At 39.1% G+C, this 17,217-nt stretch overlaps 1 protein-coding gene across 5 annotated transcripts in view; it reads left to right on the top strand.

Moving 5' to 3' along the window:
• Positions 1-16,848, top strand: part of MICU2 (mitochondrial calcium uptake 2) — a 148,585-nt gene extending 131,737 nt beyond the window's left edge. For all 5 annotated transcript variants that reach the window (XM_052812590.1, XM_052812591.1, XM_052812592.1 and 2 more), the window contains 5 exons: positions 2,239-2,336; positions 11,385-11,556; positions 11,837-11,945; positions 15,690-15,847; positions 16,134-16,848. In XM_052812590.1, coding sequence (XP_052668550.1) covers positions 2,239-2,336; positions 11,385-11,556; positions 11,837-11,945; positions 15,690-15,847; positions 16,134-16,238 — 642 coding nt within the window. In that variant the 3' untranslated portion in view covers positions 16,239-16,848. The remainder of the gene's footprint in view (positions 1-2,238; positions 2,337-11,384; positions 11,557-11,836; positions 11,946-15,689; positions 15,848-16,133) is intronic.
• Positions 16,849-17,217: the final 369 nt, after the last annotated feature.

The raw sequence follows: 17,217 nt of genomic DNA, 5'->3' as shown, positions 1-17,217 counted from the left end.
CTCCACTCTGTGCCTCAGCTTTCTGTAAAGTGCACAGCCCAAAAGGGTGCTATGGTGCAACCTCCTGGGGCTGAAGCTACCAGATACACCAGAATACAAACTTTCACTCAATTTAGATAGTAGCTCTGACTCAAAGCTACCGGTCTGGTCCTTTTTACAGCTCCAGGATTAGGTTACCATTTCATTCTCATTGTCAAGAGAGACATTCTGAATGTAAGTTATTCTTTTACCTAAGCTCAGGAGGGTGAGGTGTTGGAAATATTAACAGAGCTCTCATTATCTTCTAACAAAGATTTGTCATGTTGGTACTAATTTATACAGTTCAGCAGCAAAAGCTCCTAATGATTCTGTGGACAAAAAGGAATTACGTACTAACATGTACGTTAATTTAATAGCATTAACTCCAGGAAAAGCAATTTTTTGAAATTTTAGCCTTAAGCTTTAGTCTCTGTGGTCTCCTATTGCATATTCTGTTTTAAAGAAATGTACTGTTTTGTAGTTTAAAATACATTTAACTCTCACTAACATAGCGTTTGGACACCTGCCAGTTCCACTTTGGAATTTCAGCTGATAAAGAGGGTAGCCAACAAGTAGGTGCGTATTTGTTATAAATCCAGGGATAGGCTTTGTCATCTTAGATAAGATGAGATGGGTATTGTTTGTATGTCTTCTTCTAGCTTATAACTAGAGAAACATGAATAGGAGAAAAAAACTTCTTCTGTCACAGACTTAGTTTTTAAAAGGTTATTTTAAACCTTGTTTTTCAGTTTGTTTTCAATACAACACTGATTTTAATATGAATTAAATTGGAAGCATTAAATCGCATAATCATGAGTTCAGTGTTTAAAATTACATCAGCAAATTTATTTCTTGCATTTTTCAAGTCTCCTTTAAACATGTAAGCAAAAAACACAAAAAGCAGATTAGAATCACGCTGCAGTGAGAAATATGTGGATTCTTCTCTGTTTCTTCTTAGAAGACTGCATTCTGACATAGTTTGGGGTTTGAATTTCAAATTCAAAAATTTCCAATTTCAAAAAGGCATACATGAATGTTTGACTTTTAACTTTCAAAATAGCATATACCAATGTTTATGCATCAGTTTTCACTGTAATCTGAAGGGTTTAAACTTTAGAAGGATGGATCTTGTGGATATTTAAATATTTTTTGCCTGCAGTTAAATGATAAAAGTTCAGTAAGTACAGTTTGCATATGGCTTGAAAAGTTTTCTTCTAGGTTCACTCATACAGAACTCGTATCACTGGCATTTAGTGAATTGTAGCTTGCAGTAGAAATGAGGAATGTTACCTCTTTAACTATAAAATAACTTTGTCACATATGCAGTAAGCATGAAACACACAGTGGACTAATGGGACTTGTTACTGATGATGCTGAAAGCTAAATAACCATTAGTATTAAATCTTATGAATAGACTCTTGTCTTTCATCTTAACTCTTCAACCAGATAAAAGACACAGAAGCTATTTAGATGTCATAAGAATAGTTTGTTGAAATCCCTCCGGACTTACAAAAAAAAAATAATCTCTCTTCATGTTGCTTAGTGTTTTGTTGCGTTCAAAGAAATGCCAGTATGCTAGTGCTGAAAGAAGAATAGAACAGAAATCCAGCATTATGTGTGGTTTTAGGCTTGTTAAAGATGCTGTTGAGTTGAAATAATGTGCATGCTTTTTTCTGCAGAAATCTCTTCATCAGATTTAAAAAAATATATAGAAAAGTCACTCACATTGAAAATTTGTGAGAAGCCTTGTAAGACCACATTATGATAGAGCACTGTGAATGTTTTTTTCTAGTTTCGTTTCTTAGACTATCATGAATGTTTTTAAATGGCTGTAACAAATTAGAAATATCTGACTAAAAACTTTTTTACAAAGATGGTAACTTTATTTAAAGCCTCTATTCATCTACACATAAAGGTTTTTAAAGATTTAACTAGCAACCTTCTCAGTTCTAATAATAAAATACACCGAAGGTGGTTGTAAATTGTACTCATCTTTCATACAGAATATTTAGAAGCAGAACATATAATACGCTGTTACTAGTTGATGTGGAATAATTATTCAGCTCTGAGATCCTCTGTGATAGCTTTGGGAATGGTAATTAAATTGCAAGTATCTGTTGTGAAATTCTAGTTCAAATAAATATTTCTAGATTTGTGGTGAATAGATATTAATAATCATACAATGCATAATAATTAATCATACGATTTTTTGTTTTATAGGGAGTAGAACTGGAAAGCTGTGGTGTTAATACCATGTTGCTGGTACATTTCTTTGGAAAAGAAGGAAAGGAAAAACTTCACTATTCTGAGTTTTTCAGGTATTTTTTCAGCTAGGCAAGCCTAATGGCAACCAGTCCTGTTCCTACCCCCTCTACTTTGCACCAACACTGGCATTAATCTGACCTCACACTGAGCAGATTCAGAAAGTTGAGCAGGTAATGAAGCAGGAGATTGTTTATGATTTTGCATGATTAAATTTCTAGTTTAGCTCCTGGAGTCTGCTGTCTGCAGGAGGAGTTGGGCACCATGATAACTCCAAAGCAGCAGTGGGCCTGGAGGCCGTGAGGGTTGAGACTACCATTCTTGGCCGCTGTGTGATGGCATACCTTAAGACAATACGATTCACGAATATTTTTCTTGATCAAATCACTAAAAAGTGACTGCTAATCAATTAAAAAAGCTTTTCTGAGCTGAGATACCCCCCTCCCCGTTACAGCTGTCATGGTAGGCTACAGGAAACTTCTCTGCTTGCTTTAAATTCCACCTTCTGTTGAAACTTCACCTGTGCCTTTTCCTTTACCCTTTGAACTACTTTTGCAATGGGACTATGCGGATACTTCGTGGCACTTAGGTCAAAACTGAGAATTGAGCCAGATGGTAAACACCACGTCAGACTGAAACTACACTGGAATACCAAGTGGCCATTACTCCTGGAAACGTAGTGCTGTATACCCACCTGTTTCACTGTAAGCTTTGCAAAATCAGCAATTAACAGAATGTTCTAAGACTGGTGTAGGGAATCGTTCAGTTTGTACATCATATACATGTCAGAAAGATGGTGTGATCCTTGTCTACAACAGAGTATGAAGTTCTGCTGTGGTTGCTTTTCACTTGAAAACCCAACCAGGTATCAGCTGTTAGTGTTTTAGTTGGATGAGATTCTTTCTTCCAATGTTTATTTCAATCAGTAGTGATGACCACCACCTACACAGCATCACAACTTAAGTGGTTAAAACTCTCAGTTACTTGGGAGATCAATTTCTCCTGTTAGTATGAACTCCAGACACAACTTGCTATGTGAATTTGGGCCCAGAATCCAAACGTACAGTCTTTCTTTGAGATAAATGGAAGTTAAGTGCCTAAATACCTGTGTGAATCTTGACACACGTCTGGTAGCACAACTTCAAGAGAAGATTACCTACATCAGTATTACCTTTTCTACAAAAATAAATTAGGATAATGTGTTTTACTTCAGTTTATGTTCAGAAGCAGAGAATCTGTCTCAGCCCTCTTAAAAATGAATGTTGTTGCAATCTATAGAGGCTTGGGGAAAGCCAGAGTAGAAAAGGAAGAGTGGCAATTTTTCTAACACTGAAAAGTGTTTGGCTCCACTGGCTCTGGCACACACCAGTCTTCAAATTAACAACATTTCTCTTTCGAAGACCTCGACTCAATAGGAATCTAAGTGAGTAAAATAAGTTTTAAGATGCCTCCAGCTACCTTTTCTATAAATACCATAGATCCTCTCAATGAAACAAAAGGCAGAGAGCGCACCAGTAAAAGGTTGTGTTTGCATATACAGTGTAAACTGAAAAGCCTCAGGTTTTAGATAAAATCCTACATTGACCCAATGAGGCATGACATTGATGAAACTATGTACCTAGTACATTCAGAATGCATAGGTTAAAGACCTTTGCCTACCACACAGATAGAGGCCTGTAATCAAAATCAAACTCCCACATCTTGCTCTTAAAATTTGTGGGATAAGTGTAAGGTTTAATGCAGGTAATTTTTCAACAGTGGCAGTTATGTTTCGTAGAGCTGGAATGTGCCTCTTTATCACTGTGTAGACACTCCATCTCAGTTGCAACATGACAGTGAAGTTTGTTTAACACACAGAAAGGTGAATAAAAGGATCACTGTCTTTTTAACCTCTGTGAAGATATCACGTTTCACATGATTTTATTTGCAAGTAAATCAAGCACATCATTTCTGGGTTCCTATTGTTCAGAGAAAATGTGATTTCTATCTGATGGCCTCTCATAACGTTTTACCTTACGCGGGAAGCTATTGTTGGCTGTTTGATCAAAGTGCCATGCTGTTTTTACAAGAGATGACTGATGAGCTGTACAGACATAGATCATTGTCAAAAGCAGAAAATAATGATGGTAAATGCTTTTATCATTTTCCAACTTCTTGCCTAGAAAGCTTTTCCATTGATCAGTGTAGTACCTAGTAGAAAGTAGGGGTGATTAGGTTTGATTAGGACACACTAAAACTTGTCACATTAGTTAAATACACAGATATTGCTGTGCTGTAGAGTCCTTGAAACTAAAAAAAAAAATAAAGGCAGGAATGCTTTCTTTGTGAAATTTCACTATACTTACATGGGAATTCAGAAAGCTGAGACTAGTGTTCTCACCTCATTACTTACATATATTTTCCTCATGCTTCCTCCTTTTCAGTTTGGCTAACATTAAAAAATCCTTTTGTAAGCGTGCAACCATCTGTATCTGCATGTACACCAGTGATGTCCGACCCTTTTAGCCCACAGTCCCAACATTTAAAATAAGTCAGACAGCCACAGTGAATATATCAGGGCACTTAATTTGCCCTGTTCTCCTTTCTTTGCATTCAGACGGCACACAAAAATGGAAACTGTCTACATCTTTCCAGGCAATGTGGAGCTGATATAAGCCAGCTCTTGTGCCTCCCTTCCTACTGCCCTGAACACAGGAGGCACACTGAGACAGGGAGGGAAAATAGTTAAGCACGCTGTGCTCCATCTGTCCCCAGCTGGTGCATGGTTCTTGGGAAATCATAGGTAAGGCAATACACACAAGCACAGTCCTCAGGGTGTTTTTTACTGGACATAAAGAATGAGACCGTGAAACAGAATATCAAATCCCTTTTCAACCTTTCTTGGGCTGCTGGGAGCTTGGAAGTAAAGAAGTAACCTTTTCGTAGGTCTTTTGTGACACCAGTCATGCTCTTTTCTCACTGTCATACAGAACATAGTCAAAACAGCAACCAAAGCCGCTCCTTTTCATTCTCTGCTGAGCAGCGGTGGTGGGACTCCCGCTTCGTTCTGCAGCTTCTCCAGGGACTGCTTAGAAGTAGTGGAAGCAATGCAGGAAGCACACCATCCTGTGTCTTTCCCATAGTAACGAGGTGGTTTCGGGGATCTTAAGGTATGACTCAAGGGACACATGTTCAGCTCCAGACTGCTACATGGTTTCTTGCCAGTTGTATTGTCCTTAACATAAGGACAGTATGATAATTATTAATAATAATTCACAACTTCAAAAGCAACAGCTTGTTTCCCTGGTAAAAGTTAGGAAATTTAAATCTAAATTATTCTGGAGTATGTTTATGTACATCACTGGTAAAGGTGTTGCCTCCTAGTCAGATGCAGCTGGAATCACTATACTCCTGTATCAGTTTAAGAAAATATAAAACAATATGCAGCAAGCCTAAAATCATGTAATAAAGAAGGGTAGATTTAATACAAGAAGCTGTAACCAGGTGAGACTTTCTTAGAAGAGCTGAACAAGTTTCTGTTTCAGATGACCACCACTCACTTTTACACCTCAACAGTGTCATCTTCTAATACCAGGACTCATCTTGGGGAATGTCAAATTTCAAACATGAAGCCAGAAGTTCTCTGGGATTCCACACTTTTTATTCTTTTGCATGCATTTCCTCTGTTTCTTAAGACATACATAATTCTTGGTGTTTTCCTTCCAAAAAATGTTTCACTTGCGCTTTAATTTCCAGCTATATTCTATGTACTATTTTTTATTCTGAGTAGAAAACTATTTTTTCTAGGTATAGCAAATATTTCTTCTTGACAGCCACTGGTTTTTTTCCCTGAAAAAAGTCCCTTACTGATCTTGTTTAAGTATGTCTAATCCCAAATAAAAGAGGAGACAGTAATTCACTCCCTAAACAGTTTATGACTGCCATGATTTTTTTCTGTAATCTGTCCCCAAGCAAGCTTAAATCTCTCACAATCTTCTTGAAGAAAAAAAAAAAAAAAAGAAAAAGTGCAGAGAGTATGGAAAGAATATTCAAAAAACTTTCTGATCGTTGTATGTTTTTCCTGGGATGGCTTACAAAAACGTACTTCCCGGTATGGTTAAACAATTGGCATCTTTTAATCATATAAGGAAAATTAACTTTTCAAATCCAGTTTAGAGCATTTTCTTATCTGATTTGTTGCTTCCAGACTTCTCAGCAGTTAGTAGAATTTTGCACCAGAAATATTCTTTAATCATGGTTTCTTTTTTATTTTCTACTTTAGCTTAAAGGTCACAAATTGTATAACCATACACAAAACATGCCTTTTCCCTACCTGTCCTGTTTCTTTCCTTCAGTATTTTGAATTCCATGGTACGTTTCATCTGAAACCTTTCATTTAAGAAACCAGAATGGTCTGGGCTGAACCACACTGCTAGTGCTGACATTTGTCTGGTGCTGTTCTGTGTTTGTGCCAATGCCTGGATGCAGAATCTCTTCCAGGTAGCATCGTCAGCCAGCAGGGCTTTTGCTGTGATGATAGCTTGTACATTTTCAGTGATTTTCATCTAGGGATGTGGAAGTGCTTTGCAGAAATAGAATATGGTTGCCGCCTCATTTGTCCCTGTACCTACACTTGTATCTATGTGTGTATATATGTATATAGAGCCCTAATACGCATAGAGATTACATCTTGTGCACCCAGGATCAGAGAGTGAGGAAGTGGGGATGGGAACAAAATCTGGCTTTGTGATTGTATATTCCTATCATAACTGAATCTGAATATTTCCCAAATACTTAGTAATGATGTTGAGAAGAATCGCTGTTTCTTCCTTTGCTATATACTTAGCAAAGGAATAGCTTGATTAGTTTCTACAGAATGCTTATAAATGAAAGTGAGTAGTTCTGTTTTGTTTGGTTTGGAAATGTTGAGGACAGTAAGTCAAAGAGGGTTTTGCCTGTAATTCTGAAAATGGGGAGATTGATTAACTGTCTTACCGCTTGCAAAACTGAATTTACAAGCATAGACCTAAATGTTCTCTAAAGGTTAATGGTCAAGCCTTTATTAAATTTTCTATGTTCTGTTTTGAAAGTCAGATTGCAAAAAGGCAACCTTGCAGCTGGTTTGCAACAGTCTTTTGTGCAAAGAGGGTCATCAAGTCTTCAAAAGGACTTCAGTGTCCAAAGAGGAGCCGGAGCAAAGTACAAATGGCAGGGTGATATATTCACCACTATCTTTGTTGTTAAGTTTCCTTCCTATAAATCAGTGCAACAAGAACTGGACAGTTCTGTATTAGAGTGTTAAAGCTCTGCAGAGACTTTCAGTTCAGGTCAAGAGGTATAGGAAGGAAAACTAGCCCTAACCTTTCCTTTTGTGTTTCATTCTGCTACTTTATGTACCATAAGTAATACAATGCTAGCACTTCATTGCAACATCTCAGGTTGGAGGGGCAATAGCTGCATTCCTGAGGTCTCCCCACTTTTATTACATTTTCACTTCTATTAAAGCTGAGTTGCCAAAAAGTCTAGAGAGACTCCCTCTTTCTATAGTAGAGCACATTACAAAATGAGGGATAAATCCTGATAAGGTTTCTGGATGCTGTTGTAACACGATAATGAATTTGGCCATTGGCCTTCAACGTGGGTGTTTTAGAGAGCATGGATAAAACAGGCCATCTTAAAGAAAGCACTGTCTGTTCCCAGCCTTTTCCCTGTCTTATAAATTTATGATTTACCTTTCCTTTTTGTTACTTGGAAACTTAGGGCTTGCTTTTATTTTCAAGCTACTACAGCATAAGAGTATTCCCAGTGTAATTATTTTTGAATTGTAGAGCACATCTACGATCAGAATCCTGTTCCCATCGTTGATTTCCGACTCCTTTCAGAGTCCCCAGCCAAGCTCCCACTGACTTTGGGAGAGCAGGAATTTCATTCCTATGCTTATTTTTCCTAAGATCTGGATAAATTTTTAAGGAATTTCCAGCTGAAAGTCATCGCACCGTGATCCAGAAGATACGAAAGCAAGTATCCCTAGTGATGTCTTGGCATTTAAGTATCAAGTTTTACTTCCTAACCAGAAAGTTATTTTTAATAACTTCTAATAACTTTCACTTAAAAAAAAACTCATTAGGATTTTTAACTCTCACATCTGGGAATAAGAGTGACCTAGAATGCTGATGTGATGATTCATAGTATTTTAATTTTTATACTATGGGAGGCTATCGTATAAATTTTAAATTGCACATTTCAGCTGCTGCTCCAAGTAGCATTTGGTATGGCAGGAAATCTTCTCACTCTGGCTTTCCAGGAGCAAGCCTACAGGTTGAAATGAAATATCCATTAATTTTTTTGTACCTAAATAAGTAATTCCCACTCCCCTCCCTAATCTGCATAGTGCAGCAAGATGCACGGCTCTTGTTGCCACAGGGAGGGTGCGGTGTCATTGCCCCAAAGCAACTGGAGAGGGCAAGAACCCAGGCCTCAGAAATAGCAGTGGAAAGCCCACAGTGGGGCTGGAGAAATAGAACTCTTCATTTGCTGTATGACTAGAAGAGGGTGCAGAAGCAAGAACACATCAGAAATGCCACAGCCAAACCCTTCACTTTCCTCTTTGGCTTTGCTGCACCTTTCAGCTGGCTGATGTGTGTGGCTAGGTGGGCCACCCGCTCCTTCCTCAGCATGTAGAAATGCTTGGTCTTCTAGCTGTCCTGCCTTTATTGGGTATGGCTAGAGGGCAGGATTTTCTCCCTAAAGAAATGCAGTATTTAGAAACGATGGAAGAATATGTAGTTTGTCATCACCTGTGGCTATTGACCAGTAAAGCAAATGACTGAGAGTTAGCTCCCCAAAATAAATAACTCACACTTTCAATAACAGACCTAAAGTCTGTTGCAAAATGTGTCCACCTTTCATAGATTAAAAGCCAAGAAAATAAAACACATGGTGTCTTGTTTCCCTACATCCATGTTTTAGGCATATTTCTGTAAGTGACCTCATTTTCAGCAGCTTCTCCTCCCCCAGACCAGATGTTACATGGGTTGGAAACAACAGTCAAAGACGCAGTTGCTGTTCCGCATGGTCTCTGCTGTGACTTCCAGCCAAGCACAAGCCACACATCCCAGCTCCCATCTACTCCTTGCCTTTGACGACCGCTCCCAAAAGCGGCCAAGCGGCCCTCCTCAGTCTCTGCTGGACTGACCCCGTGCCTGCTCTACACGCCTGGTCCATGCCGCCCTCTCCCCCCGCAGCTTGACCTCCCTTCCCGGGATCCGGGGAGACTCCAGCGGGCGGTTCGGCAGGACTGGTTCTGCCAGCCCACGCTGGCCGGTCTCCCCGGCACATGCTGACCGCTGGGCTGGCCAGAGGCAGCCGTCGCCTCCCGAGTGAGAAGGACAGGAGCTGTGTCCGAACGCTCAAGAGTGGTTTGCAAGCTGGGCAAGTAAGCTCTCGCTGGTCTGTGAGGCAAGGGGCCTCCCCTCCGCGCTGGTGGCACAAACGGACCCTTTGGTGTTTCATCCCCGTGTGAGAGGGAGAGTTGGGGACCTGAAAGTGAGCCGGGTCTTGAGGTGGACTGTGGAGGAATATACCGCAGTGTTTGACTGTACTGTGGAAGACTTGTAACCCCCTTCACTGCACTAGAAAAATGCCCATGTAAAATGTGAGAGCGTGTCATGCCCCTCCTCAGTATTACCCTAATAAAACTCTAGCCTGAAACTTAAAATCACCTCCACTGTCAGGCTTTCATTTACCTGCATGTCCTGAGCCGTGAAGCATTTGTTGGCCCTTTATTTGCATGTGCAGCTCTAATTATTAGAGGGAAAAATACAAGAGAGACCTTCTGCTGCAATAGCAGTCTTCAGCTAACCCCTTATAGATTTCACAGAGCTTCGAGCCACTAATTGTCCAAGTGATCTCATTAAAGAACTAAAGATAGCTGTGTGGACTAAAATGCCGTAATTTCAAGGGAAAGAATTCAAACCCAGTGAGGCCGTGCAAACACTGATGAGCAAATGAGCCTCTACTGATAGTTGCTACATAGACCCTTAGCTGTCCTCTTCTCCAGCTAATTGCTTTGTCCCAGTATATGAGTATTTGATTCTCTCCTGTCAATAATTTTTGCAACTCAATAAAGCAGGGTTCTTTCGAAGTACTAAAGGGATTCTGGCAAGCATCACTGTGTTTTTAGCCTTTATTTATATTTAAAAATTATCACTTGTTTTTTGATTACTCCATTTCTGAAGTGGAAATTACCAAATGGATCACACAGTATTGTCTTTTACTTTCTCAAAATTAATATTAGCCGGAAGAAATTATAATGGCCACGCAGACCAAACTGGGGAAACTCAAAGCTACAACTCTCCTTACAGTTCTAGCTCTGTGCTTGCAGGTTGTTACTTGCTTCTCATGCTAGTTTTTTTTCTTTTCTTCCTAAAAGAATGGGTGTCTCCTAAAAACCTTGATATTCACCCCTTCCTTTTTCAGACAGCTGTCTTCTTACCTTCCCAAACACCTGCAACATCATTTTCTGTGCTTTTCCGAACCCTGTACATGTCAATGGTAATCCTTTCTAATCCATCCTCTAGTGAGCACAGAACTGACTTGCCGAACTTCTCTTTGCAGTTACAATCTTTGGGGCTTTTAGTCATCTTTTCTTGAAATTATGATTTCAAGTTTCCTCTTTTCTTTCACCTTTGTGGTTATTGGGGCCTCATCTTTCTAGGCACTTTCCAACCTTGTCATTCCTCCCTTATTAATATGAAATTTCATAAATCATGTATCAAGCCTTTAGTTACCATGTCCTTTTTCATTCATTCATTATAATACTGCCTTACCAATTATTTTATCTCACTATCTGCACATTTTTAAACATTAGTTTAAACTAGATGCCAAGTGTATCTGTAAAATAGCAAAGGAGCAGCCATCTCTGCAGACTTAGAGAGCACCCTACTGGTGTCATTATTGAAATGCAGCCATGGAAACATCTGCACGCACAGGTAAAATTAAACCAGTGACATTTTAAACAATGATGTCGATAGTATCTGTGATTAAGAGTTAGTGTCTACTGCATTTAGTAGTAGTGACACAGTGATGCAAGTATCAACTGTTGGATAATATCTGTTTACACTTAGATTCATGGAAAATCTGCAAACAGAAGTCCAAGAAATGGAATTCATAAAGTTTTCAAAGGGTTTGAACGTCATGAGAAAAGAAGACTTTGCAGAATGGTTACTGTACTTCACTGATGAGGAAAACAATGAAATTTACTGGCAGAATGTGAAAGACAGAATTGAGGCGGGAGAGGTTAGTGCATAAAGCATGCTTTGTTTTGCTTCCTCGTTTTACGTACAGGTTTTCATTTGCATATGAGTATCTAATAATGTAACTAGTTTCCAGGTGAATTATTGCAGCCCTTGAATTTTACGCGAATAACAATGATAATTTGCCAATGAGAAATACAAATATTGGCGATCAGTAGGCAATCACACCTAAATACTAGGTCCCACCAGATTTAATGAAATAGATTTACTGGGGTTTGAATGTATTATTCATTGTATATCATCTGACTTCTGTGATACTCTAGAATATCAGTTTGGAGGAATTCAAGACTTTTTGCAAGTTTACAAATAACCTGGAAGATTTTTCTATTGCCATGCAGATGTTTACTGTAGCCAATCGTCCTGTTAAACGGGGTAAGTGCTGTACACCTTTCGTATGTATTTTTTTTAAAAAGAAAAAATGCATTTTTGTTATGGGATTAATGTAAACAAGTTATCCCAAAGTATCCCAAATTAGCGCTGTGAAGTCCAAAAATAGTATACTGCTCTTTATTCTGAATGAATTCTATTTCATGAAAAAATAATAGTATAAACTCCCCAAAATGTTTTGATTTGTAAGTTCTAATGTGCTGTCATATGCTGGACCGTTCACAGCAAACTAAACCATAGAATCATAGAATGGTTTGGGTTGGAAGGGACCTTTAAAGATCATCTAGTCCAACCCCTCTGCCATGGGCAGGGACATCTTCCACTGGGTCAAGTTGCTCAAAGCCCCATCCAACCTGACCTTGAATTCTTCCAGGGATGGGGCATCCAAAACTTCTCTGGGCAACCTGTTCCAGGGTCCCACCACCCTCATTGTAAAAAGTTTCTTCCTTACGTCCAGTCTAAATCTACCGTCTTTGAGTTTGAAACGATTTCACCTTGTCTTGTCACTACAGTCCTTGGTAAAAAGTTGCTCTCCATCTTTCTTATAAGCCCCCTTTAAGTACTGGAAGGCTGCAATAAGGTGTCCCTGGAGCCTTCTCTTCTCCAGGCTGAACAACCCCAACTCTCTCAGCCTGTCTTCATAGGAGAGGTGCTCCAGCGCTCTGATCGTTTTTGTGGCCCTCCATCTGGACTCGCTCCAACAGGTCCATGTCTCTCCTGTGCTGAGGACCCCCGAGCTGGACGCAGTACTGCAGGTGGGGTCTCACCGGAGCGGAGCAGAGGGGCAGAATCCCCTCCCTCGACCTGCCGGCCACGCTGCTTTTGATGCAGCCCAGGATACGGTTGGCTTTCTGGGCTGCGAGCGCACATTGCTGGCTCACGTGCAGCTTTTCATCCACCAGTACCCCAAGTCCTTCTCCACAGGGCTGCTCTCAGTCCAATCTAAATTCTAGATTAGGAAGGATTTATTGAAACAGTACATGCTTTAGTAGCAGTTCATGATAACAAAGCTTTTTCCTCATAGTGAAAGTAGTTTTCTGAGGAAACTAAACAATAGAAATCTCTTCTTTTGCAGGGTCTGTAGGATCTTGCTGTGTTTTATTCATTCCTCCATACTGCCTTCTCCATGTGCTTATATAGTGTTATGCAATCATGGCTATGAAAAACAAACAATGTAGTAAAGTGGTTTTTAAAATAAAGATTTGGAGGAGGGAAGTTGCTTCCTTCCCATATAGTAGAAATAGGTGCAATGCAACAAAAGTTTCATGGACATACAAATGCTTTTTGTTATAATCCTGAGGTTGTTACTTGCTTGTTATACTTGAAGGACAGATCTCATAAGTTATTTGAAAATAGCAGCATAAAAAGTTCCTAAAGAAATTTGATGAGACATTAACATTCATTGAAATAAATATTTGATGGGGTCATGTGAAAAAGGTGAGAGAGATGTGAGAGGACAGGAAGATAATTCAGTATTCTTGAGAGAGAAGTGTTTGGATGGGGTTTGAACCAAAGAAGGCCAAAACTGGGGAGGTTTACAACTTGTGACTTTTGTCACTAGTTAGTCCAGCCTTCAGGAAGAGTTTGGTTTCCACAGCCTCTCCGAGCAGCTGTTCTAGTACTTAACCACTCTCATTGCGAAGATTTTTCTCTTCTGTGTCAAACCCTTGATGCAACTTACAATGATTGTGTCTTACCTCCACACACCTTTGAGAAAAATACGGCACTCTCTTCTCTGTAACCCCTTTTAGGCAGTTGGAGGCTGCAGCAAGATCCCCCTGACACTTCTGTCCTCCCCAGCTCCCTCGGCTTCCCTTCTTCCACCATGTGCTCCAGTTCCCAGCTGTGTTTGTGGCCCTCCTCTGCCTGGTTTTACGACATCTTTCTTCTGTGGGGGAGACAGATTTTATTTGCACAAGGTGTACAAAGAGTGGAGAGGAAAGAGGATGAATTAATGGTGAAAATACAGTCCTAAGTGAGATACGAGAGTTTAGTTCGCTTCTCTATTTAGTATCCCATTTTTAAATGCCAAAGGATGATGAGGCCTACAGTTGGTGTTGACTCTGGTAATGTTTCCTTGTAAAACCTCATTCCTAACCAACAGGCAGTTGTGACTTTGTTTATGCACTGAACCATACTGTGATCAAAACCAGTCAGCTCCTGAGGTAACTCACGGATGTTACATGTATACACGTCTAATCCTTTCCTGAATCTCACTAAGTTCTTTGTCTTGCTGTTTGCATGTGTGTACATGTGTGTATTCACACACATATGAATATTTATCTAAAAATAAGACAGTCCTTTAGTCCTTCCTTTTATTCTAGACTTTTTTTTCTTCTAAGTTAGCAGCTCATCTTTTCTCTCTGTTAAGGTGACCCTTCTTGGTTTGAAGATTATTGTGCTTCACCATTTTAGAAGATCTTTCTCCTTTTCTTCTGTTCAAAAAAGTGCAGTGCCATTTCTGGATTTACATTTAGCTTCAAGAGCTGAAACAGTTAACACGTTTTTAAAGACAAAATTAAGACTCTACTATAAGCATCCCATATTTCATGTCCGTTTCAAATTGTGGTATATCCTTTTACAGAAGGATTTTCAACTTAAGTGTATTTAAACCAACTGTAATCAACTGCATTTATACAGGAATTGTTCAAAGAGGCAAAGATGAGAGCTAAATCAGGAGTGCTCTTTCCTCTAGTAAGCTTCAGAACTAATCATATTTATAGCGATATTTATAAACAGCACTTGTTTATGAAAGCAGAACCATGTTATTGCTATATTTATGGCTTAGTTGGACAACTTGCTGTAATAATCTACAATACTGCTATACTTTAATAACCTCCAGTCCCTCCTTGAAATTCACACTTCCATGATGCCTTAAAAAATGCATCCAATTCATGTGTTGTGATTGTGCTTGCTATAATAAACAATAATAATTTCACTCTTACTATCCCCCCCCACATTTCCTCATCTTCCTTGAGTCAAAACTCCAAATTCTTTACGCCGTAAGACCAAAAGTGGGGTTACGTAGGTAATGCACATGGTAGTGTGAAGAGAGAAGGCCAAAAAGCTGAAGAGAAAAGTAGATACCCAGAGAGGTGTGACAGCTTTTTCTGCCATAAATCCTCATAAACTCTTCAATCATTATTTAAGACAAGGTAGCCTACTTTAAAAAACAGAACTACAGGTATATAAAGCCATGTGCTGTAAACAGTGCATTGAGTATTTGATGGTCTGTGTTTCTACAGAGTTGCTGAGGGGATTGTTGGTTGAGGTGGAGCATATCATAAAATACTGTGCTCTGAGGAAAAGAGTTTTCTTGCAGAATGAATTGGCATGAAACTGGTTCGAGATAAAATGGTAGTATTTTTTTATGAGACCATAGTGATGCAAACACTTATCATCCATATGCACAGGTATCAGCTGAAAGTACGTAAGTTTTCAGCATGCAGCTATTTCTAGCAAAAATTGTCACTCTTGCTGTTGCTTGAGAAGTAGTGCATTTCAAAAATTTATGATACAATTAATAAAGGTAGTGTTATGGAAGATGAAGCAAGCTCAAGAGCACATGAACTGAGGCCTCCTAATAGTTTACTAGTTCACACATTCCAAATTCTCCAGTTAGGATACCCATAAGACACTGTCAATTGTACAGAATCCTGCTATTTATGTGCTTTCCGATTTCTTTACAAGTTCACAGTCACCTGTGATGTAATATTATGTCTTTACTAGCTGAGTTCAAGAGAGCGGTGAAGGTGGCAACAGGACAGGAGCTCTCAGATAATGTTTTGGATACCATCTTCAAGATTTTTGATCTAGATGGAGATGACTGCCTGAGTCACAGCGAGTTTCTTGGAGTCCTGAGGAACCGAATTCATCGAGGTTTGAGGGTAACAAGCTGACATCGCTGTTTTTAAATACCACAGATGAATGCTACAACTATCTTGTTAACACTTGTAGAAACAAAAGTAGAGATAGTGAATAGAAAGAAGTTATATTTTAAACTGAATATTCCTTACTGCTTATGAATCTGGGAGGAGTGCTGCCACCAAGAACTTGTTATTATGCATGTGAACTATGGAAGCAGCAGCGCTGCATTACATGTTATATTTACACAGTCTGTGAATAAAAGTCTTTTTTGTGTAAATGCTAAACATACCTTAACTTTATTAACAGGTACCGCAACAGCAAGGCATTCAAGGTTACTGGAAGTGTGTGAAAAGAGAAAGCATTAAAGGAGCCAAAGAAGTGTGGAAGCAAACTGGGAAAAGTCCATTTTAAAGCAGTCCATTGTTCTTTTGCTATAAATGTTGTTATTTAGGGGAGTTTGTCTGTCCTGTTTACATAATAGCTGAATCAAAAATACTTTTTTTTTTACTATAGTTAAACTTTAATTAACCCAGTTTCTAATGCAATAATTTTATATTGTTCTAGTGCAATCAGTTTGGTTTACAGAACTGTTATCACTCCATACAGAGGCACTCTTGTTCTAAGGAATAGTGTTGTTTACTCCTCTCTGGAGTCTGACCCTGCACTGTAGTATACAAGATACGCAGGATTTAATAGTGGCCACTGGCAGGAACATCACAGCAATATCATCTCCTGTTGGAAGAGTGGACATCATCTCAGTTAGCCACTAACAAAGCAGTTCTCTTTCTCTGGCAAGGACAGAGGTCCAAAAGGCGAAATCACTTGCACAATCCACGCAAATCAAGTTATCCTAAGTCAAAAAGGAAAATTCACATGGTTCGTGCCCTCATTACTCTGAACTGCTCATGTAGTAGTTCCTGGTGGATGATTCCACCAGATCCTGTGTGGATGTCTGGTTTGTCTACCTTCATACTGATAATATTAAACTGGAAAAACAAGACTGTTGATACAGGCTTTAAAAGTTGTACATTGATCTATGAATGTGCCTTGAGTCTCTCAGACCTCTTCAACAGATAATAAGAAGCAAAAATCCTCATTCTGTCATAAACAGCAGTAGCTACAATTTGAGTCATAACTATTTTGTTTTAATTGTATTGCAGAAGGTGAATGTGTAACAAATAGTTGCTTTATCGTACTAAAGGTTGTGACAGGGAATGGTGCAGTATCTCAGGAATTCAAGGTTATAATAAGCAAGAGTTGGGGGAATAGTAAGTCCAGTGAAAAAGCAAATACAAATGTTTATTACTCCAAAGTGCAAAGTTAGACATAAGATCTTAAACAGTAAAACAAGGAACAGATCAAAATTAATATTTAGCAATTATAGATGAAC

This window comes from Harpia harpyja, chromosome 17, assembly GCF_026419915.1.
Source record: "Harpia harpyja isolate bHarHar1 chromosome 17, bHarHar1 primary haplotype, whole genome shotgun sequence".
Taxonomy (NCBI): Eukaryota; Metazoa; Chordata; class Aves; order Accipitriformes; family Accipitridae; genus Harpia; species Harpia harpyja.
This window is presented reverse-complemented; position numbering and strand designations above follow the sequence as displayed.